Source organism: Camelus dromedarius, chromosome 28, assembly GCF_036321535.1.
Source record: "Camelus dromedarius isolate mCamDro1 chromosome 28, mCamDro1.pat, whole genome shotgun sequence".
In the NCBI taxonomy this organism is placed as follows: Eukaryota; Metazoa; Chordata; class Mammalia; order Artiodactyla; family Camelidae; genus Camelus; species Camelus dromedarius.
The window spans coordinates 9,614,203-9,639,428 of NC_087463.1; the positions used below are offsets into that span (position 1 = coordinate 9,614,203).

General features: G+C 39.8%; 1 protein-coding gene across 3 annotated transcripts; it reads left to right on the forward strand.

The window, feature by feature from the left end:
* The first annotated feature begins 587 nt into the window (after positions 1–587).
* On the forward strand, positions 588–22,940 carry ELAC1 (elaC ribonuclease Z 1). Of its 3 annotated transcripts, XR_010378175.1 has the most exons (6): positions 588–662; positions 4,561–4,725; positions 9,990–10,457; positions 11,920–12,244; positions 15,392–15,473; positions 22,290–22,940. XR_010378175.1 is itself a non-coding variant. In XM_031441889.2 (5 exons), the coding sequence occupies exons 2-5, from the start codon at positions 4,569–4,571 to the stop codon at positions 15,408–15,410; spliced, it is 969 nt and encodes a 322-aa protein (XP_031297749.1). In that variant the 5' UTR covers positions 588–662; positions 4,561–4,568; the 3' UTR covers positions 15,411–22,940. The 3 variants fall into 3 exon arrangements, 2 of the variants coding, with proteins under 2 accessions (XP_031297749.1, XP_031297748.1); XM_031441889.2 differs by having other exon boundaries at positions 15,392–22,940; XM_031441888.2 differs by lacking the exons at positions 15,392–15,473; positions 22,290–22,940 and having other exon boundaries at positions 11,920–13,362.
* The last annotated feature ends 2,286 nt before the right edge of the window (positions 22,941–25,226 follow it).

Below are 25,226 nucleotides of genomic sequence, written 5' to 3' on the forward strand. Positions count from 1 at the left end.
ATTGCCAGGTGCATTTCGGGCTGTTCACTCGCGCGTCCGGCAGGCTATGCTGCGAGCTCGCTAAGAACACACCTGTGCCGCCCAGCACGGAGCTTCAGATTTTTAGCAAACATTCCAGTGTATCCCTGGAACTGGAAAGTGGAATCAAGCGGAGACTCAGGATCTATAGTAATACTAGTAGGATCTCTGATTCTAAAGCACCTCAAGCTTAAACTTTTAGATTTAGTGATTAAGTTGGAAAGATCCACCCTCACAAAAGAACCGACGTTACACAAACATTACACAAAGATACGCAAGAGAAAAGCATCTGGGAGAACACTTGTTTGAAAACAAAAAGCAGAACAGTAGACGTTTTTCACTTTGGGCGCTCGGGTCCTCGCGGGTTACCGCCACCACCTTAGCCAGAGGGCTGTGGGGGCGAGTAAAGGACAGGGACTCACTGCAGGACAGTGGGGACGCCTAGAGCTGGTACCCATTCTCTCCGCGGCTACAGGCCCAGGTGGGAACCACCGAGCGCGGACCTCCGGCGCGTCCTAGAGCGGCCGCACTCGGGCACGGCCCGCGGCGCACTTCCGCCCCCGCGCGTCGCCGCCCCGTGGACGGCTGGGCCTCGTTGCGGGCCTGCGCCTCCCTCGGCTCCTGCCGCGGGCCTCGGGGAGTGGGTGAGTGGGGCAGGGCGCGCCGGAGGGGGGCGGGCCAGGGTCTGCGCGGCCGCGCCCCCGGCGTCCGCCGAGTGGGCTGAGCGCGCGGGCGGGCGCGCTTCCTGCGGACTGGCGGGCCGGGCCCGGAGCGGAGGACCCAGGCCCGGGAGCGCCCGGGAGCGAGGACGCGCCTTGTGTACCTCCCACCCCTCACCCCGAGGCGGGGGCCGCCGCCGCCCCGCGCTCCTGCCCCCTCCCACCCCTGCTTTTGGGAGCCTGATGCCGACTTGGAGGAGAGCCTGGGCTGGCTAGCGGTCGGAGACCTGGCCTCCGGCCCTGCCTGGGCTTGGCCGCACACTGTCTCGCGGGCCACGGTTCTTTTATCTTTAAAATGGAGGATGGCAGTATCTGCCGTGCCTGCACCGCTCGGTGGTTGCAGGGTGGGCACTGCCTGCCTGGAAACTCATTCTCATCCCGGCGGCCTGTAGAATCACTTGGGAAGCCTTCCAAATGCTGAGGCCCCAGAATCACCAGGTGATGGTGACACGCAGCCAGGACTGAGAATCACTGGCCCAGAATGTCAAGTGACAATATTGTGGTCGTGTGCTGTGTTCGCGCCCAGAAGGTGCACTGCCTCCAAAGTGAATCATAGTCTTGAGAAAGCAAGCGGCTGGGTTTTTTGTTTTTGTTTTTGTTTTGTCCGAGACTACTGGGACCAAAATCTGGTTTGGTCACTTAGAATGGTGCATGTCACAAAACATGCACCACTGATTAAATAAATTAATTTCTAATTACTTCCCGACCTCGTGGAAGAGTTTTGATTATTTGGTTTGTTTTTAAACTTTTTATTACGGAAACTTTAAAACACAAAAATAGTATAGTATACTGATTCCCAACTCATGATCAATCTATTTTCGTCTCTTACCCTCATCACCGCTGGATTGTTTTAAAGTAAATCTGAATATGCCATTTCATCCATTAAATACTTGTTTATGTTTATAAAACACAACTCCTTTTTTAAACATAAAACCATTGTCAATCTAACAAAAATTTCATATTACTATCTATCCAGTGAACGTTTGCATTTCCCCAGTTGTCTCCCATTAACCAGTTTGTCCAAATCAGGATTCAAACAAGCTCCACATACAACATTTGGCTGACGGTTCATATCTCTTTTAATCTCTTTATCCCCTCCCTCTTTATTGTTATATTTTCCCTTGTATTTTACTGGTTGAAGAAGCCAAGTCAAATTTGTCCTATAGTGTTTCCTACATATTGGATTTTGCTCTTTGCGTCCCTGTGGTGTCCTTTAATAAATTGGTATTTAGATTACAGCCTTTTTCAGATTCAGAGTCTACTCTTTGACAGGAAAACCTTATAGGTTACTGTGCACTTCATCTTGCATCACATCAGGAGTTGGATTAGGTCTTTTGTCTCTGGTGTGGACCTTTTCTGTACAAATTGTGCTCCTGGGTAACTAATTGACCAGGGGATTACAGGAAGATGCCAACTAATAACTGCAGAAGGAATGAAAGAATATCACCTTTTGGCAACCTGTAATGAAACAGTAGACCCTGGCAGTGATCATTAGTGACTGTTAACATCAGAAAAAGAAAGATAGCCAGACAGCATGTGCTTCCTGATGGAGGTACCCCATTACCACTTACCACATATTCTTAGATGATGGATGGGGGATATAGATGGAACAAGATTGGTCATGAGTTGATAAGCTCAGTGACAGTGCGTTACACTAATCTCTACTTTTGTATGTGTTTGAAGTTTATTGTAACAGTTTTTTTTTTAATTGACTAATTGAGTAGTAAGTTCAGGCCAGCCTGATCCATATCCATTATAGTTCTCCATTAGCCTTTCACTAAGTGGGTCTCAAAACTGACTGCATATTAGAAACACAAGGGAAGAATTTTTTTTTTAAATTCTAAAACACATCACTTGCAGAATTTTCTGTTTAGTTCTGGGTTGGAGCCCAATCATTGATAAGTTTTTAAAAGCTCTCCAGGCGATTCTCATACTCTCCAGGGTTCTGTACCACTGGCCTAGATCTATTATTTGCTACAGATTGTGAAGTGATTATATTCTGTTATACCTTCTGCATTTATTACCTTAATGTTCTACATTCTATTCTCATGTCTCTTGCAAACTGCAGTCCAATAAGAAATCCTCTGCAAGTTAAACTACTTAATTATCAGAGGAGGTCTTGATCTTGGAAGTGAAAATATGGAATAACACATGGAAAGGACACTAGCAGTAACCTAAAGGCTTGTGTGTAGGGTGGAGAAATGTACCACCCATCTGTTAGGTGAGGTGTGTAGGGGGAGCTGACTGTCCCCAGATGGAAAGGAAGGTTAGGTGACATGTAGTTAGAAAAGCATGTTCAGTGTTATGACGTGTTCATTAATACTAAATAAATTAAATATAAAATAAAATAAGTCAACAAAATGCTGCTCACCTCAATCAAAAGTAATTCAAAGATTTAAAAGAAAAGGGAGATTTAATAATCCCCACCACCACCATCATTTTAATCACTCTGAGATAACCAATATTAGCAATATGCTGCATATCCTTCCTCATCAGACTATCTCCTTACTTTTTTTCTGTGAAAATAGCCAATTATGTCAGTGCTGTTCATTAAGTAAGCACCCTTTTTACACTTTCATCGTATATTGATTTCCATACATACCTGGGTTTATTTCTAGACTGTCCCTTCTTGTCTGTTTTTATCTGATTATTACTAGGACTGAGAAAATTTTGGATAATTTTTTTCCTGTACTATTGACGACATATTTAATCCAGCTCTCTGTCAAATTTTATTTTAATAGTTTTCCTTAAAAGTAAATGTTTTCTTCCCTGCCATCAATGTAGATAATAATTGGTTATATGTAAATTTGAGTTAATGCTTATTTATTTTATTTGATGAATATCTCCCATCACAGAAGTATATCAGAGAGAGATGTGCCCAAAAATAGTGAAAGGAAAAAGAGATGTCAGGAGTTGGCAGAAATCTACACACTTAACAGGTTATTGCTTATCACTTATAATAGCAAAAACCCAAGTCGTACCCCCTCATGGACTCTGTTATTAGGAGAGTGAGACATTCACTCAGCATTACTGTGTGGTGTTAGCATTACTATAGAGTGTTACAAAGCATTGCTGTGGTTTATGATGGTTCAGAGAAAGGGCTGATCACCACCATCACCAGAAGATTACTTAGTGAGCATAATTAAATTCCATCTCTTGCCGAGAGTCTCACTAGGGTTGTTTATTGTTTATTAAAAGAACTTTTTAAAAAATTAATAAGCAGAAAGTACAGAGTTCCTATATACATGCTCACCCCCCAGTTTCCCCTAATATTAACATCTTGCATTAGTGTGGTACAATACTGATGAGCCAATATTAATACATTATTATTAACTAAAGTTTACATTGGGGTTCATCCATTCTTCGCGTTGTACAGTCTATGGGTTTTGACCAATGTAGAAGGACATGTGTCTGTCTTTTCTGTATCATTCAGAATAGTTTTACTGTCCTAAAAATCCCATGTGTTCCACCTATTCATCCTTCCCCCAAACCACTGTCTTTTTATTGTCCCCATAGTTTTCCCTTTTCCAGAATGTCATATAGTTGGAATTCAACCATAGTTTTTAATTGACTGGGTTTACCTTTTTAAAAATTTGTTTATTTTTGTGTATGTGAGCAGTCATACAAGGTTTGGTAACTTGTGTTAACTGAGTAAGAGTTATTAAAATTTTTCATTGCATTTCTGTGGAAAACTGTTAGAGAATAGGAATCCAGACTGTTCTGAATAATGAAAACATAGGTAACAGTAAATCTCACAAGAACCTGTTTTTGGTGATTTTGAGCAGTGATGTGTAATAATCCCTGGGTGATCTTCTCCTTGCAGGGAGGAAGATGTCTATGGATGTGACATTTCTTGGGACAGGCGCAGCGTACCCATCCCCAACCCGAGGTGCCTCTGCTCTGGTCCTTCGGTGTGAAGGCGAGTGCTGGCTCTTTGACTGTGGGGAGGGAACTCAGACACAGCTTATGAAAAGCCAACTTAAAGCAGGTTAGTGTTTATTAAGCTTATCTCATTAAAGCAATCTCTTGTTCCGCTTCTTCGTTTTCTTAGTTCTCCTTAGGCCTTTTGCTCAGAAACAGCCCTGGCAGTTGCATCCCATTTCAGCCCTGGAGCCTGGCAAGACTTGCAAGGCACTCAGGCATCTGGCCACACCCACTGAACTCTATTTATTTACTTACTTACTTACTTTTTATTCTTCCTGTAAATGATGAGAGCAAGGATTTATATAGCCTTAGGTGTGGAGGCTGGAGTGGGATACATCAGACATATGAGATAGACACTGCCCAAGCAAAGGAACAGCATACATTCTTATTTCCACCAGGAGGTCGTTGTCAGTATCATGAGAGGATACAAAGAGTGGAAGGGGAATGAGATGTTCTTTGCTACTTGAAGTTATCAGGGTAGGCATCTCAGAGAAGCTGACCTGTGAGTTGTTAAAGGAGGAGGAGGAGGGATTCCCTGGACTGGGGAGAAGACAAGCATTCCAGCCAGAGGAAACAGAGAGACCCTAGCACTAGGCAGACCGGAGTGTACAGTGGTGAAGAGCCCCGACCCAGAGTCAGGCAGACCAGGTTCCAGTCCCGGCTGTGTCTCGGCTCATTACCTTAGCAGATCAGCAAACTTCCCCATCTCTGAAATGGGGTTTAAAACTTGACTTAGAAGGCGTGTTGTGTGAATTGTATATAATAATCCCTTCTCTGTGTGGTTGTCTCCTTCTCATCAGTTAAATCTTAGCTCAAATGCCAGCTCCTCGGAGGCTTCCTCTGAATGTCTGGGGTTAAGTAATTTCTACCTCTCCCAGGCATTCTACTGCTTTGTGCTATTTTTATTCACTTTTTAGTGTCAGCAGTATCTAAAATCATGTTATTTAAATAGTTGTGTCTGTGTTCACTGTTTATCTCCCTGTACAATAAACTAAACTCAGTGACCGCTTATACCTAGTAGCTGCCTAGTAATATCTGTTCAGTTGTGCGTGAATAAGATGCTCAGCGCTTAGCACAGTGCCTCTCCCTTGTTAGGTCTTGATAAATGGTAGTTACTGAAATTATTCCTATGACTTATACTAGTGTGTGGCATTTGATTGCTAAAGGAGTGATAGTTCTAGCATCCAAAGATCCCTTGATCTAGTGGTGGAAACTGACATGCAGACGGTCATAGTGTGATGTGATAAGTAAGAATAACGGAGATGTTTTCTAACCACTTTTGGAGCACCAAGGAGGGAGACATTAACCTTACCTGTGTGTTCAGAGAAGGCATCCCAGAAATGGTAACAGTTGAGCGAGGGTCTAAGAGATGAACAGAAGTTTCTCTGGGGAGAGAAGTAGGGATGGACATTCAAAGAACAGACAACAAAGTGAGCAATAAGAAAAGGAATCTCCATGAGGGAAATGACATATTTCGGGAATATTAAGCCATCCAGAACTTTGAATACTTGGCTAAGATAGACGAGAGATAACAGTGTAAAAAAGTAACTAAGTAAGGGAAGACTGTGAAGATTTCTGTGGTATGCTAAGGTGTCTGGACCTTATTATTCTCTTGGCAACAAGGAACGATTAGAAATTTTAAGCAGAAGAGTGACACGGTCTGATTTATGTTTTAGGACAATTTTCCAATGGCAAATATATTGGGAAAGAGAGAATAGCTTCAGGAGACCAATTCCAAGGCAGCTGCATTCATCTGAGAGAGAGAGAAGATGAAGACATTGAGGCAGGAAGTAGGAATAAGGATGAAGATGAGAGACTCAATTAAAGAGATATTTGTACAGCCACCATCAAAGAGATATTTGTACAGGTGGTGACTGATTGAATGTCTGGGATGTGAAGAGGTAAAGAATTTCTACAAGTTACAGGTGATGATGTCCCAGACCTAGATAGGAGGTACGGAAAAGAGCTGTTGGAGGAAGGAACTAATGCACATCACTTGGGACACATGGCCTTGAGGTGTATCCAGTTCAGCCCTAATTGTATACTGTCTTACATTGAAACCCTGAGGTTAGAGCAGGTGCTATGGTTTTCTTCTCTTGCATCACACGGACATGCCTTTCACGAGAACTGTCAGGGTCGGCACATGCCAGAGGGGAGGCAGTAATATTTAACATTCTAGAGAGTAGGAGCTGAGGTGGCAGGGTGATTGAAATAGAAACAAGTTACTGTTTTTGAGTATAGGGATAAGCTTTTATTTTTTCTTTAGTACCTGTGTCAGTTATCTAATGCTGTATAATAAATTATAAATTTAGTGGCTTATTTGCACTTATTTCATTGTTTCTGTGAGTCAGGGAGTTCAGGCCTGGCTTAGCCGGATTCTCTGCATCAGGGTCTCACTAGGCTGCAATCCAGGTATTGGCCAGGGCTGCAGTCTCATCCGAGGCTCAACAAGGGGAAGAATCTGTTCCAGTGCTCACTCAGTTTGTTGGCATAGTCCTTGTCCTTGTAGGACTGGCCTGAAGCTGCCTGCAGCAGCTAGAGGCCTCCTGTGGGTCCAGGTCATGGGGATTTCTGCTTCACACTAGCTTGCTTCCGTACTGCCAACAAAGGAGAAAGAGACTCAAGAGCAGAATCTGCCAGCAAGATAGAGTCTTGTGAATAACGTAATCACATTGCATCCTTGTGCCATGTGTTACTGGTTAGAAGCAAGTCCCAAGTCCCACCCACACTCAAGGAGAAGGAATTATAGAAGGATGTGAACACTGGGAGGCAGGAGCCACAGGTACCACCTTAAATCTATCTGCCAAAGTACCATTTTCTAATATTTTATATTTTACATCTATTTTGTATGTTTTTTAAACAAACAGTTCACGGAGCTCAAACTTTTTAAAAGTTTGACCAAAAAAATAAATATGTAATAAAATAAAATAAAGCCTAAGAGAACTTTTAGTTTACTAAATTTTTATTGGCTTAAGAAGAAAGTTCCTGGCCTCAGAGAGGAGGGTGATATGGTCATCCCAGACATTATCTAAAACGTTCTAATACTTCAGAGGCCACAGCCTCAAACTAAAATGCAGCACCCTCAGTACATCTTGTTTTCTCTCAATAACTGCATATGGTCCTATCACTATTGGAGTCATTGAGTCCTTTTAGCTTTTAGTACCTCCTGGGGTAATAATATTTTATGGGTTTCATAAGGAAGTATTTTCTGTTTATCTAAACATACTCTTTCAAGTTTCCATGGTCCTGATATGCAAGCATCTGATTACAAAGTACAGGTTTGCCATATCTATTTTTTTTATACTTTAAAAAAGTGAGCTTAAGCCTTTTTTTGTCAAAAATGATTATAAAAAGTAGTATAAAGTATAATTTTTAAATGATTATAACAAGTATACATGTTCATTGTAAAAATTCAAACAAAGCAGAAAAGTATGAATAAGAAAAGCTTAAATCCCCCTCTCATAGGTGAATTTTCTGTACACATACCTATGGTGATGGTGTAGGTGTATTTGTGTTTGTGTGTGTGTATAATTCTGCACAAATGGGATCAGATGATACTTGGTGTGACCTGCTGTTTCTCAGCTGAACAGCATGTGTGAACAGTGTGCTGTAGAGAGTTTGCAGTGGCAGTGAAGACCACTGCATCATCGCTTAGCGCATGCTTAGTAGTCTGCTGCTATGTGATGACATTTTTCCCTGGTAACTTTCTTGTTCTCAAGTGAAAGGGAACTTATACATGTTTCTTTCTTCATTTGACAGCTTCCTTTTACCTTTGATAATTGTGGTTGCTATTCCTTCTCCCTCTAAAATCACGTTTCTGGAAAAATGAAATGTTTGTCCTCCTTGAAACTGTGATAACTGTGGGAAGTACTGTGTACTTCCCTGACTTGTCTCATTTGCTTTGGGTTCACAGATTGTTTTGGTGTTCTGTGTTTTGCAGTAGATAGGGAGAGGCCCAGAAAGTCTGACTTAGGAGTTTTGAGGTCAGCATGAGACCAGGATTCATCAACTGTTGTAGTTCTTCTGTCTGCTGAGTCCTCAGGTCACACTTGGGGGTACACTGGCAGCCCAGACAGCAGGAAAGGAGAAATAAAAGGGTTCTAGAAGTCAAAAAGCAACAAAAACAAGGACTGGAGAGAGAAAACAAAAAGGAGCATGTTGAAGACACTTCTTCCCCCTCCTGGGGATTCTCAAGGTCTGAGATCAGCCTCTGCCCACTCTGTTCTCTGCCACAGGGGCCTGGGCCTGGTGCAGTAACTCTGGAAGACTCACTTGGAGAACACTTTCACCTTGATGTCGCAGGCCAACCCCATAATAACAAACTATTCCTGTACTTCTATGGTATCAATAAACTGTTTCTGTTCTTTTATGGTGTCAAATGTTTGAAATAGGTGGATCATGAGGTAGGATTGGAAGCCTCTGTTATACTAAAAATGTGTTAATTGTAATTGTTACTTTTAAAAGACCTTTCGGTGCATCTCAGAAAAATGCTGTGGCATCCTGCCACATACCAGAAGTAAATTCACTTTAACATTGGCTAAATCATGTTCCAACCTAAGCCAGTATGCTCTGGAAAAGCTGTTGTGTTAGTTCAGATGGAAAGGAAGGGATGGGTTTGTGTGTGCGGCTTTACAAAACACTGTGTGTGGGGGGGTCTACCCTCTGATCTGCATTCTGGCGTCTGTTGTCCACCTCCTCCCCTGGGTTCTTCACTCCCTTTCTACCTCCCTCCTGCTCCCTCCTCCCTTTCCTCTCCCTCCCTCATCTCCTTCCTTTTTCTCCCCCTGCTTCATCCTTACTCAGAGAGCAGGTCTGGCTTGGTTAGTTAATCTCTGTCCAGTGTGGAGTCCTTAAAAGGCAGCTTTGGGTTCAGGCACTGGTCCAGTCCATTTGGAGCCAGGGGAACATTTGTTATGCTGGAAATACATATTTGCTTTTCTCAGAGGGAGCAATAGGGGGCAGTATAATTGCCAGATGCTTTTAACACCTGAGGCCTATCTAGTTACCTAAGTGAAACATTTTGGCACACTTCCTTTTTTTTCTTTTTTTAGTAAATACTCTTAAATATTTAAATACTCTTAAAACTGTAACACTGTGTAATTTGAAGATGTTTTATGAAAAAAATAGTCATATAGTGAAATAAAGCCTGCCTTTATTACTTCTGGAATCATGTAGAAAAATGGAAGGAAGGAAGTTTATTTTAATAAGGAGAATTTCTAAATTCATTTTGTTGCTTTCTATCTACATTGTTATGCATGTTTCAGGTAGCTTTGCATGGGTTTTATTTCTGAAAAATTCCCAAATTTGTTTCTCTGCTTCAATCAAAAGGAAGAATTACCAAGATCTTCATCACACATCTTCATGGAGACCATTTCTTTGGCCTTCCTGGGCTCCTGTGCACAATCAGCCTGCAGAGTGGCTCTGTGGTCACCAAACAGCCTATTGAAATCTATGGCCCCGCGGGGCTTCGGGAATTTATCTGGAGAACCATGGAACTCTCTCACACGGAGTTGGTCTTCCCTTATGTGGTCCACGAGCTGGTGCCTACAGCGGATCAGTGTCCTCCAGAAGAACTAAAAGAATTTGTGTTCGTGAATAGAGCAGACAGCCCTCCCAAAGAGGGACAAGGAAGAACTATCTTATTAGACTCAGAAGAAAACTCATACCATCTGGTTGATGATGAACAGTTTGTTGTAAAAGCATTTCGCCTGTTTCATCGAATACCCTCCTTTGGATTTTCAGTCGTGGAGAAGAAACGCCCAGGTAAACTCAATGCACAGAAGCTGAAAGACCTCGGTAAGTGGTTTATTTTCCTTTCTCATCGAGTCGAGTTGCTGTTAACTGAAACAGTTAAAAGTGTCATAGCAATTAACCTTCCTTTCCTGTCTCCAAGTCCTAAAACTGACATTTTCTCCACTTACTTCCTTTGCCCAAAGTTTTTATATTGAGGGAAACCTTTGAAGCCAAAAGATGCTCTTCAGAGCTAAAACCGAGAATATATTTGAATTCTTCTCTTTTCACTCCGTGGATGCACATCCATGGCCTGTCTTGTTCTCAGCATATGCTGTCTTGGTTAGCAGGGTGGTGGTAGTGGTTGTAGGTCTAGGCTTTTATTTATTCATGTCATATTTTTGAAATACGTTTTCAGTGACATCTTTGGCCTGAGACTTCTCACCATAGTTCTTAACCTTGTAACTGCATCCAACTACTTTCAGGGTTTTCCTTCTCTGTTGACTGCCTCAGTCAACCTTGATTAAATCATTTTGGTGTTTAGAACACTGCCTCAGCCAGTTTTACATACCTGGGTTCATCACACTTGGAAGCGAGCATATAAGGATTGGCTTGGAGCCCATCTGAACCTTAAATCTCTTCCATGCTCGGCCATCATGTGTGAGGGGTCTTCAGCACCTTTCTCAAAGCAGTGTCCAGTTATGTCATTCCTCCAGCAGTACCACCTTCCTTGGCATGGCTACTGCAGAGGCTGTGAAAAACATGGTGGTGTTTTTTTTATTTTTCTTTATTTCTGCAATCTCTTCTTTCTTCCCCAACTAAAACTAAATGAGGAAAAGTGTCTTAGGCCAAAGGTATTTTTTATTACCTAAAAACCTGTAGATACTATTAAACTGAGAAACTCTAAACATGATCTGTATTAGAATTAGTGAACACATCTTATTTGTTTGTAGGTATTGTCCAGAGTGATGGTCAGATGTTACTCTAGATTAATATGAGATTTAAGCCCAGTTTGGTGAACACGGAACTACCACTCTCCTCAAAGAAGATTGATTATGTACAGTTGCCTGAAATTCTCCTTGATCTTGTGATCTAAACAATCCCTTCTAACAATTTATTGTGTTTGTCGATACCCTATCATTTAAATGGGCTCTTTAATTTTTACCCACAGATGAGCTTATTAAACACAGCACTCTCAAAAGTTGTTATTCCCATGCACAACAGAGAATTAAGACTGTTATCTTGACTGTAATAAGGTTTTAGTGGGACTAAAGAGCTTAAAACTCATCTGACATGTGTGCCTGGGAAATGTTTTAAGTACTAGGACATTGCTGATATCAATAGCCAACGCTGAACTTTTAAAAATGTATAAATATTCCAGTTTTCCACAAGTAATAAAGTATTTATAACAATTAGGAAAAGAATTGGATGCCTTTCCCGTTTGCTATTTGCTGTGCTGTTGAAACAGACTCTTAACAAGTCATAAATTCCGTTCCCATGATGTGATGTTATCTGCCTCCATCATTAGGTGTTCCGCCAGGTCCTGCCTATGGGAAGCTGAAAAATGGAATATCTGTTGTTCTGGAAAATGGAGTTACAATTTCTCCCCAGGATGTCTTAAAAAAGCCTATTGTTGGAAGAAAAATCTGCATTTTGGGTGACTGTTCTGGAGTTGTGGATGATGGAGGAGTGAAGCTGTGCTTTGAAGCAGACCTGTTGATCCATGAAGCGACCCTGGATGACACTCAGATGGACAAAGCAAAGGAGCATGGCCACAGCACACCACAGATGGCAGCAGCATTTGCGAAGTTGTGCCAAGCAAAGAGGCTGGTTCTGACTCACTTCAGTCAGAGGTACAAACCAGTTGCCTTGGCCAGAGAAGGAGAAACAGATGGGATTATAGAACTTAAAAAGCAAGCTGAATCAGTCTTAGATCTCCAAGAAGTGACTTTAGCAGAAGATTTTATGGTGATTGGCATTCCGATCAAGAAATGAAACCAGTGTTCCTGAATGCATTCTGACATGTCTGTGAATATGTTACTGAACCAGCAGTTAAGTTTGTTGTTGTTGTTGTTTTGGTCTAAAATTATTTGGGTCCTAATAATCCTAAAAAGGATGGAGCTGCATTGCTGAACTAACTCAGCATTGAGAGGGAGCAAGCTTTTTGATAATAAATCACTTTAAAAAGAAAAAACCAGCATCCTTCTTAAAGTCCACATTTGACAAAATGATAGACTATTTAAGTATACATCTTGTTTTGTGGCTGCTGCCTCAGATATTAGCCAATACACCATCCTGGGCTTAGCTTCTGCCCAGCTTTATTGCTATTGTTGGCAAAGTACACAGGGCTTGGCCTTCCTGGCTAAAAATGGTATTTTGGCAGTTTGTGTTGAATCTGTTCATGTTATTAACAGAATAGAGGGAAATATAACGAGACATTGGATGGATATGCAGGATTGAAGCTGGCATGTTAACTCTTGAATTCTTTGCTGGAATACTGAATGCAGGGTCGAGCTAGGTGTTTATCCTTCGATTAATATTTTATTGAACTTTCCAGTTTGCTCTAAACCCATGGTCCTCAGTTGGAGGTGATACTACTACCTTAGATGGAATTCAAAATGGCATGTTTCTTGTCCAAACTAGGAGGGGGGTTCTACTGATATTTAGTCAGTAAGGGCCAGAATACTAGATCTTACAAAGTTTTGATCAGTCCTAAACAATGAAGAATTATCTCATCCCAAAATGCATGTTCAGGGCTGTTGAGATACACAGCAACTTAAAACTTATACTCCCAATGTGAATATACTTTATAAAAATTAGTGACATCTACTAAGTATGTCAAATTGTACAGCAAATCCTGAAGAGCTAGATAAGTGAATATGTTGGAATTGGAATGTCATCTCAGATATTATTTGTCAGAAATGAGCCATGAGCTTATGATTCTGGAGATTAAAAAATGATATCTATTCAACTTGAGTTTAATTTATGTGTTCCTATTAATAATTCTTTGAGCACAATTTTAATAAATATTCTTTCTAGAATAGCTTTTCCCTATGAATTGCCTTCCACCTCCCTTCTGTCTGCCATGGGGTATCTCTGATTCATCTGCCCACAATTATTTCTCAGAATGTGTTACATGGAAAGGTAGTCTTAAGTGCGGATTCATTCAAAAGGATTCCCTAATCCAGTCAGTTTGGGAACCCCTGTGTGCCGTGTGCCCCTCTGGCAGTGTTCTAGTGCCCATCGGTACGTTGAAAACAGTACTGCTTCAGTGATCACAAACCAGTGTTCGGTGCCAGAATGACCTGATTTCAGAGTCTCATTCTGTACCTCATGGAGGTCCCTGTGTGCCTTGGAGCAGAATACTTAACTCTCTGAGCTTCAGCTTGCTCAGCTCTAAAAATGAGAAAAATAATAAGACCTACCTCCGGGATTGCTGTGAAAAATAAAACAGTATACAAAAGGAGCATAGGACATTGCTTAAAGGCATTCAGTCCTGAAGTACAGAGGCCTGTCAATTCTACTGAACCCCTTTCTAAGCCATATTTCACCATATACTGTCCATTAACATCCCAAGAACCTAGAGAGTTCATAGTATACTTACTCAGAAATATGGTCACCATGTATACTATTAAATTCCTTTGGGTCCTGAGGCTTTTCTAGTTAAAAAAGAATTGCCCTGTGGATGGCCGTAGAGTCCGTTGAGTAGTGATAATCAGGAGGGATCTAGTTACCCAAGGTCTCCATCATTCTGAAGCAGGCTCCCGAGTGGTCTGATTGTGCCGCTCTCTAGGCTCTCTGCTCTGCCAAAGTACCAAAGTTTGACCGGACCTAAGGGGTATCTTGATTTCTGAACTCAATTCAGACAGCGTTTATTAGATTCCTACTGTGTGCCCAAACCTGTGCACGTGGGGATGGCTAGTGCTCATACCTCTGCTGCGTGGAGCTCTTCAGGGTAAAGACTGCATTAAGTCACCTCTGCATTCTTGGAAATACCCACCCATAGTAGACACTCAGGAAATGTTTATTAAATGAAATGAGGCCTTGATGTATGAATGCACAAAATATAAGACCCACCTGTGCTTCATCCATTTCATTACTGTATTTGTCCCAAAAATGTAACTGCCCGATGGGTGGTGCCCCATTTACTGTGCCAGGCTTTTTTGTGTCGGGAGTACAGAGATGAATATGAGGCAAAATTTCAGGCTCACTGTCTTAAGTGGAAGACACTGATAGCTAAACAAAAGTAAATACACAGTTCCTTCAGATGGTTCTGATCTTGTAGCCTGTTACAGTTTCACTGTTTCTGAGCATTATTTGGTAGCTAACTTGAGCTGTGCCCTCCGAGTAGGTGCTATTAATATTCGTGGGCTAAGCCCTCAGAGAACATGGGAATGTGGAACGAACTGATACGTTGGATCAAGTGTAGGGTATCAGTTCATTGTGAGAATTCTTTCTTGGACTCTCTTCTGGCCTGGAATTTGCTTTGATGGTAGGACACATTCTAAGAATTTGTGGAGCTAGAATTAAGAGTGAGTCTTAAATTGGACTTTCAGAACCTACAATCTGCCCATGGAGGTATGACCCTAGAGGGGACTAGAGTATGTGTTATGCCCCAAACTTAGTTGATCGCTGAATCCTCTTGCCAGGGGACCTCTTGGAAAACTGAGAAATGCTGCTCCTTAATACTTACGAAAACTATTATATTTATATTTTTTACTTGCACAATTTATTGAGGTAATAAATTTTATAGCTATACCTAATATTTTCTTTGTCTTAAACCGACTTTCTATTGTCAGGAATTGATAGGTTCCTGCTTATTTTAAATAAAAAATGTGCACTTTCTATTTCTCAAGAGGTGTTTAGACTTGCCCAGACAGACCCCAAATCAGCTCTGTGTTCAAACATTCATGCCTCATTAACACACTTTTAATAAACTTTTAATCATTAAAGCAGCATATGCTTAGTAGTTAATGTTGTTTTTTTGTTTTTTTTTTAAGATTCAAGAAAAGAAGATGATGACTCAAAATTTCACCATCCAGAGAGCTAGTACTTCTGGTCCAATGGTCCTGAAACTGAGATGTGAGTCAGTGTTACCCAGGGTAGTACATAGGTGAACAAGACGGCATAGGTAGACAGAGATCCCTGGGCTCTGACTCCAAATGTTCTAATTCAGGAGGTCTGGGGTGGAACCCAAGAATCTACATTTTTAATAAGATTCCCCCAGGTGATTCTGAAGTATATGGGTAGTAGGATAAAAAAACTGTATTTATGCACGTAGAAAAATTGAGGTGTATATGAACATGTATATTTAAACATATAATATATTTATAAGTATGTTATATTACACACATGCCCACATGTGTATTTTTACATGTAGGTTGACCTCAACTTTTTTTCATTTAACATTATGAGCATTTCCCTACAACATGAACTGTTCTTTGAAAGCATGAATTTAATGATTTTGTATTATTCCATACTGTAGATGTAATGTCACTTAACTGTTTTTCTACTTTTGGAGCCTTGAGATTGTTTTCCATTATCATAAATAATACTGTCATGAATACTCTTGGGAACAAACCTTTGTATCTCTGAGTATTTCCTTAGGATTAATTTCTCTGGAGGCTAAAACATCTGACTTATTTTTTTCAGACTCTGATTAAGAGTCTCCCACTTGTTTCCTAGCTCACTCTGCAGCAGCGTAAGAGAGGCCTGTTCCATTACTCCATTGGTAGATGATACTGAATATCATCAGTTAGTGACCTTTCTAACACTCCTCTTCCAAGACATTTGTCTTATAATTTTTGCCTTCTAGTGAAAATAACTTTATTATGTCTTTCAACCAGCACATTTAGTTCAATTGTGATGTCCTTGAATGCTCTAATGCCATCTTAAAAATTTGGCAGTTTTTACTTGTGGGGGTAAAATCTTTATTGTTTCAAATACGTTCATGACAGATGTACAGTGAAGGTACTTTTGTCTTTACAGAAGTATAAATTTATAGTGAAATGTATATTAATTCTGTCCTTACTGATTGGTGGATTTTTTAGGTAATGAATGAGTCAGTTTTTTTTTTTTTTTAATGGGAAGAATAAAAAGGAAATACTAGTAATGTTTGCTCTTTGGCAGGATAAGAATAGAGATAAGGGGGTTGCAGTGGGGACATGGGGTAAGATCTAGAAATTATTTTCTTCCATAGTAGGAAGTAGGCAGTGTTTAAAACTAAAAACTAAATAGTACTTTAAGCATATTATGTTTTTTTAAAAGGTGGAGGAGGCTGTAAATATCAGATGAATAGTTAAGAGTAGAGGAAGGGTGGAAGGTACAAGGGGTGTGGTGTGGGGAGGGACAGCCAGAGGATGACTATTTTGTATAAGCCTAATAGTGCTAGGACTATTTGGTATTTTGAACTATTTATGTGTGTATGCATTCATTTACTTTAAAAATTACACTGAAACACTTATGCATAGACAAGACGCTGCTCCGAATAATCATGTCAGTTGCTGGTCTCCATATGGGTGCTCCAGGCAGTTGACAGTTCCTTTCAAGGCTTTTTAACATTCCAGTCCATTCCCCACACTGCAAAGAGATTTTGTTCAAAATGCAAATCTGAGCCTAGCATCCAGATTTTAATGGCCCTCCCTTACCCTCCCTTTCCAAGCTAATCTTACTGCACAGTGCCACGCATTTTTGCAGCCCCAGCCACATAGGCCTTTTAGTCCTTTGTCAGAGGTTTCTGTTGTTGCACAGTCTTGGCAGAAACTGCTCCCTGGGCCTGGAATTCTTTCTCCTCTCCCTAAGTTAACCCTTACTGGGCCTTCTGCTCACAGCTCTGCAGTCACATCCTCACGGAAGCCTCCCCAGACTTCCCCACAAGGTAGCATGTTACTCTCATGGCAACTGCACCCCACTTTCCCATTGCTTGTCACTTCCTATTTTCAGTTTGCTCATGTGAATATTTGATTGACGTTTCTGTTTCCCGCTAGCACTGTAAGCTTCACAAGAGCAGAACTGATTTTGTTTCCCTTTGTGCTCTAGCTCCTAGCTCAGTGCCTGAAACGTATTAGGCACTCAGTAAATGGTGGTGACTTGTTCAATTTCCCTTGCCATCCTGTTATTCTACAAGATGCAATGCCTTGTTCTCCTAGGGATTTTTCCTGATTGATATTAAAAACAAAAAAGCAAAAATCCCCACTCTTAATCTCTTAACTAAAAATAGGGAGGAAGAGAATGGTTGCCTGTGACCTTAAAATGAGGCAAATCTTTATAAATACTAATTCTAAAGCTTTAGTTTGGCATTCTGAGATACGCAGACAGATACTTAGACTCAGGGAAAGGGCTGGAAAAAGGAATTTCTCTGCCTAAGGAAGTAGGATGTTGGCTTTTGCTGTCCATAGGAAAGTCAAAACAAAGGTATAAAGAATGAAGGAAGAAGGCCAAGCCCCATGCAGGATAGGGAAATGGTGGGAGAACCTTAAGAACACAGGCGTCTGATGTTCAATTTTATGGTGGCTGTGTTTCTTGAAAGTAAATCCCTCCATTTCCCCCAAACTTTCTTTGAAGTCTCCTGGATGCGTAAGCTTTGGATTTCTCTACTCAACCCTGCACACCATCAGATAAGAACAACTTCTGAATCCTGACTGGGTTGACCTGGGTGGAAAAGGGACAGCAGGACTGAGAGAGGGAGACAATCCCAAAGTAACACTGTTCAGAGGAGTGGAATCAGCGGTGAGCGCAAGAGCCTGTCTCCTAGGGATTTTCAGGTTATAAGGAGGGCAGTGACCTTTACATAACCCACGGAATTGGGAGGTAGTAGAGGGTTGAGCCAATTTCACATTTATCTTAAAGGACAGGGTAACTCCAGCTGACAGTTGGACACAGATATTTCTGTGCCCTTGATAGACATATTTTTAAGGATTAAAAAGCTGCCATACCCAGGATAATAAGGAAGTTGAAGGGAGTGCCTAAGTTTATCCAAAGTAAAAAATATTTCCACTCCTAAATAAAGCTAGCTGAGAAACACTGTTGCTCTGATGTCAATGTGCTAATTATACACTCAGCAGACATGGCAGGTACAAAGATTAAATTCACCCATGAAAAAGTAAAAGGGGAAAGGCGAGGGATCAAGTTTCCCAGCTATGCAAATCCCCCTGTAACTGCCAGGCAGCCTCAGGTAGACCTAAGCAACATTGAATTCAGTGTCACCAAGTGAAACCAAGGTTATTTTGTTTAGGTTGTTCTCATTGTTGTGGCTTCCAGATCAGAGGCTTGTCTGAATGATACCATATCTCCATCAGACATCCTGGACTGGAGCTGGCCTTGTGGATGTATCCATGTCTGGGTCAGCAATCCAAATGCTGTTCCTAACTGGCTTCCAAGGGGTCTTGCTATGGAACACATCTTCACACAGCCAGTAGATACAGGAACGTGATCGATTTTCTCCCCCACATGCCTATACTGAGAGGCACTATGGCCTACTCAGTGGTCTTCAGACTTGGGTATTTGTACCCCTGGAGATATGCAAAGGTTTTTCTAAGGATGTAAAGAGATGCTTTCATATGAAGTATTTCCTAAAATAAATTTTCCTGAGAACTAGTGTAGGCAAAGGTCTACATTACTGGCTCCATTGTACAGTGCTCCAAGATACCAAAGGGGATAGGTGAAATATTGGTATTGGGGTGAAAACACGAATGACTGAGTAACAAATTCTTTTTCAGGTTGGGTAGTTTCCAGTGTGATGCTTTGAAGAAAATTGAAGGAGAATCTAACCAAGTTCAGATCAAGGAGTAGCTAATCTGTCCAATGATAGATTTTAATTGCTTTATTGAGATGTAATTCACAGACCATGCAAGTCAGTGGTTTTTCACATATTCACAGAGTTGTGCAACTATCACCACTATCACTTTTAGAATGTTTTCGTTATCCCCAAGAGAAACGGTACACTTTGGCAGTTACTCCCACTTTCCTCCCAAACCGCACAGCGATAAATTGCTTTCTACCACTGATCTACTTTCTGTCTCTATAAGTTTGCCTATTCTGGACATTTCATACAAATTGAGTCATACAAATGTGGTCCTTTGTGATTGGCTCCTTTTACTTAGCATAATGTTCTCAAAATATATCCATGTTGCAGCTTATATCCGTACTTCATTCCTTTTTATGGCCCAATAATACTTCATTATGTGGACATACCACTTTTACTTATCATTCATCAGCTGATCTAATAATAGGTTATTAAAAATATTTTTTATAATATATCTTTATCAGAAATGCAAGAGAAGACATTGCTGCAGATCTTACATATATTAATAAGTTGAAAGAAGGTACTATAAATGACTTTAATTTTAAATAAAATTACTAAAACAGCTTCCTTAAAGAACACAATTTGCTAGAACTGACACAAGAAAAAATGTAGGACTATTCACTTTTTCTATTTATTAAAGAAATAAAGAAACTGAATTTGTGATTAAATTCACCCTTCTAAAAAAAAAACAAAAGAACTCCAAGCCCAGATGGTTTCACTAGTGAATCATTCTAAACAATTAAGAAATATACCTTTCTTCCACAAACACTTCCAGAAAACAGAAAAAGAGGGAACACATCCCAACTCACTTTATGAGGTCAGCATAACCTTGATGCCAAAACTTAAGGACATTAAAAGACAGGAAAATTACAGGCTAATTTCTCTTACAAAAAAACCCTGAAGAAAATAATTAGCTAATTGAATCCAGTGACATGTAAAAAGAATAAGACATTTTGACAAAGGGAGTTTATTTAAGAATGGCAGGTTTGTAGGGGAGGGTATAGCTCAGTGATAGAGCTAATGCTTAGCATGCATGAGGTCCTGGGTTTAATCCCCAGTACCACCATCAAAATAAATAAATAAGCCTAATTACCTCCCTCCCCCAAAAAAGAATGGCAGATTTGTTAAACATTTAAAAATCAATATTAACAAAATAAATGGGGGAAAGTGCTAAGATAATCTAAATAGGTACAAAATTTTTTTGGTGAAAGTTAATACTTTCATATGACAAGAACTCTTAGCATATTGAGAATAGGAGGGAATGCTCTTCATCTGATGAATATTATCTACAAAAAATACAGTAAATATTACATTTAGTAATAAAATATTGAAAGCTTTTCCCATGGAATGGAAAATAAACAAGGATGCTCCCTTAATGCCATCTCCATACAACATTGTTTTGAAGGTCTTACCCAGTGTATCAGGGCAAGAAAAATGAGTGAAAAGTCTAAGGATTAGAAAGGAAGAAATAAAACTGCCATTGTTAGCAGATTTTGTGATTATTCACAGAAAATCCAAAAGAATGAGCAGATAACCTGTTAGAATTAGTAAGTGAATTTAGCAAGGTTGTTGGATACCCAACCAGTATAATGAAAATTAATTTTATTTTTATTTTCCAACAATAAACAGATTGAATTTTTTAATGACACCATTTACAGAAGCACCACAACCATCAAAAAGCTAGGAATAAATTAATGAAAGGTATGCAAAACCTCTCCATTGAAAACTACAAAACATTGAGATATATTAAAGAAGACTCAAATACATGGAATGATATATACCATGTTAATAAATAGGGAAGATTCAGTATTGGAAAGATGTCATTTATCCCTAAATTTATCTGTAGCAATCTCAATCAAAAGCTCTGCAGCATTTTTAAGTGGGCATACATATGATGAAATTGATAAGCTATTTCTAAAGTTTATATGGACATACAAAGGACCAAAAATAGCCAGGAAAATCTTGAAAGAACAAAATTGGAAGCCTTAACACTACCGGATATCAAGACTTACTGTAAAGTTGCAATCTTTAAGACAATGTGACATTGTTGTAAGAAGAAAAAATAAACCAGTGGAGCAGAATAAAAAACTCATAAATATGGTCACTTGATATATGTTAAATATGGAATTCCTATGCAATGGGAAAAGGATTTCCTTCTCAATAAATGGAGGGTCAATCAGATATCCATAATGAAAAACTGTTACCTTAATGCCTACCTTAAACAATAGTACACAAAAATCAATTCCAGATGGATTTTATTTATAAATGTGAAGATAGCATAGAATAGCTCCTTGACCTGAGAAAGGCAAAGATTTCTTAAACAGAATACAACCACTAACAATAAAGGAAATGATTGTTAAATTGGACACTTAAATTAGGAACTTCTGTTTGTAAAAGATACTATCAAAAGAGTGAAAAGGCAAGCCACAGAACATATTTGCTGATACCCATAGCCGATAAAGGACTTGGATCTAGGATTTAGTAGTAGTTATCTGTTGCTGTATAACAAATTACCCCCAAACATTGTTATTTATTATCTCACAGTTTTTGTAGGTCAGGAATCTGGGCACAGCTTCTGACTCTAGATCTGTCATGAGGTTGTAGTCAAGCTGCCAGCTAGAAATGTGGGTTCATCTAAAGACTCAGTGGAGGGGGTCCATTTTCAAGCTTTCTCATGTAGTTATTGGTAGACCTTGGTCCCTGGCTACATGGGCCTGTCCTGTCTCATGACGTGCCAGCTGGTTTCCTACAGGGCAAGCAACCCAAGAGAAAGTGAGCATTCAAGACAGACGCCACAGTCTTTTTTACAACTTATTCTTGAAAGTGACATCCTATTACTTCTTCCATATTCTGTTCATTAGAAGTGAATCGGTAAGTCCAGCTCACACTCAGAGGAAAGGCATTCATTACGCAGGGGTATAAATACTAGGAGACAGGGATTGTTGTAGGGGGCCATCTTAGAGGCTGCCTACCATAATAATACATTAAAAACTTTTAAAAGTCTTGACCTGGGCAGGGTGAATTATATGGGTATGTTCCTGGTGTGAAAATGATCGAGTTATTCTGTTCTGATTTGGGCATTTTTCTGTATGTAGGTTATGCATCAATGAAAAGTTGACTTAAGAAAATTTTTGAGTTACATGTCAATTATATCCAATAAAACTGGTTAAAAAAGAGAATATTTTTGATGAAAAATTCTAGGCAGAATTCTAAAGATTATTATTTTCTGGCCATTTTGTGAAGTACCCACTAATCTACATACTGCCGTAAATGGATTTTGCAAGTATAATTAATGTCCGAAGTCAGTTGACCTTAAGATCTGGAAATCATCTGGGTGGATCCGACCCAGAGAATTTTCTCTGGCTAGTAATGGAAGGATAAGTTGGAGAGGTTTGAAGCATAAGGATTTGACAAATCATTGCTGGCTTTGAAGATGGAGGAGGCCACATTCAAGGATCTGAGAGTGGCCTCTAGGAGCTGAGATTGGTGCCCAGCCAACAGCCAGCAAGAAAACAGTTCAGTCCTACAGCTGCAAGGAGCTTAATTCTACCAACAACAAGAATGAAGCTTATTCTTCCCATGAGCCTCCAGCTAAGAGCCCAGCCCTTGTAACACCTTAATTTTGGATTTGTGAGACCCTAAGCAGAAAACTCAGTCAACAACTACCAACCCCCACCTCCCCCCACAATGGGCTTCTCTTCTACAAAATGGTGAGATAATAAATGTATGTTATTTTAAGCTGCTAATTTTGTGGTATTTTGTTAGGTAGCAATAGAAAATACAGTCACTGTGTAATTTTAAAAAACAATTTTATTGAGGTACAATTCACATACCACACTATTTGCTCATTTAAAGTGTACAGTTCAGTGACTTTCAGTGTATTCAGAGTTGTACAACCATCACCATCATTAATTTTAGAGTATTTTCATCATCCCCAAAGAAAACCCCTTATTCTTTAGCTATCACCCCTGTTTCCCATCCCTGTAACCCTAGGCAAGCACCAATTTACTTTCTGTCTCTATGGATTTGCCTACTCTGGACATTTCATATAAATGGAATCATACAATATGTGATCTTTTGTGCCCAATTTCTTTCACTTCGCATAAAGTTTCAGGGTTCATCCATGTGATGTCCATGTATCAGAACTTCATTCCTTTTTATGGCTGAATAATAAATAGTCCATTGTATGGATATACCATACTTTGTTTAGCCATTCATCAGTTGATGGGTCAAGCTTGACTCTTTTTCTTTTTTTTTTGTAGTTGTGTTTAAAAAAAAACCCACATAACATAAATTTACCCTAACAATTTTTAAGTGTACATTACAGTATCGTTAACTGTGTACACATTGTTATACAACAGATCTTGAGCAATTTTTCATCATGTATGACTTATCCTTTGAACAACTCTCAGTTTTCCCCTCCCTCCAGCCCCTGGCAATCACCAATCACTATGTAATTTTGGGCACACAATTTGGACATGGTTCCAAAATTGGGTAGCATTATTATTAGAAAATTATTTTTATCCCCATTTACTTACTTATAAGATTCTTTATAAGATTTATAAGCCAAGATTCTCATGGCTCACATCAATAAAAATGAAAAAATAGAGATAGTATGGGTGTTGAATCTGATCATGCTTTAGTGTTAACTAATGGACACAGAACTAATTGTAAAAAGACTCATTGATCTCACTTAAGAAATGTATTTCCAATAAAATTTAACTTTTCATATTAGTAACTTGTAATTAAGTTATTTTGATCAATTATTTATAATTTTAATGACAAGTCAATCTGTAAGAAATTTTGTAACCCTTCTCACAAGAAATTTAAAATATTTTTCAATATATTCATATTTTTGTTGCAAGAAATATAATATGATCAATAAAAGATGATCAATAAAATATGCAAAAAAGCATAAGAATACTATTCATAAAGGGAGGTGGAATGGAAAACAAGCACAAGGAGAAAAAGGAATGATGAAATATTTCACCAAGAAGACCACTGGTACAGTAGATGGGAGCACAGACTGAAGAAAGAGCACAGTGTGGTCTTGGATATTTCATCTCTCTTATGCCTTAGTTTCTTCATCTGTGAATGTGGAGTAGTAATACATTCGCCATGAATAAATTGTTATGAACATTAAGTGATTTAATGTAGATAAACAATTAGAACCAAAAGTGCTGTGTACAAATTAGGCATGATCATTGTCAAACCTCAGATCTGAGCCTGGAATGTTCTCTTATCATTCACTTCAGCTTTAACTCCCAAGGAGTTGGGGAACTGCCTTCAGAGTACTCCACCAGCCCAGAGAGTGGGTAGGGAGTGCCTATAGCCCCCGAGCTTGGGGAGATTGGGGCCAGGACACATTGCTTTGGACCTGTTTAAGCCACTGGCCACATGTGCTACTGAGCATTTGAAATGTGACTAATCCAAACCAAGATGTGCTGTAAGTGGAAAATATTCACTGGATTCCAGACAATATGAGAAAAAGAATGTAAAATATTTCAATCTTTTTTTACATTGATTATGTGTTGAAATGACATTTTGGACATGTTAGGTTAAATAAAATATGTTATTAAAATTAATTTCACCTGTCTACTGTTTTTAATGTACCTACTAGACAATTTAAAATGACATATGTGGCTCTCATTGTATTTCAACTGGACAGTGCTGCTTTACACAGTCTGCCTCAGTGTCAGCAGTCAGAGTGATCTTTTAGAAGTACAATTAGGTCATGTCACCACTCTGCTCAAAACTTCCCAATGATATCGCATCTCACTGAAGAGAAAAGGTCAAAATCCTGACCTAGGTCTAACAGGTCTTACGTGCCAGCCCTCTGCACTGCCACTTCCAATCTTGCTGGTCCAGGGTGGGATCCAGATTTTACCCAACCTGAAGCTTACCCCATGGGTGAATAGAAGGGAAGGGAAAGGGGGACACAGGGCCTTACTAAGGAAAAGAATACAAATTACAGGTATAAAATAAGGTACAGAATTGAGTGTTAATTTAGAATGAGAAAATAAAGCACAACA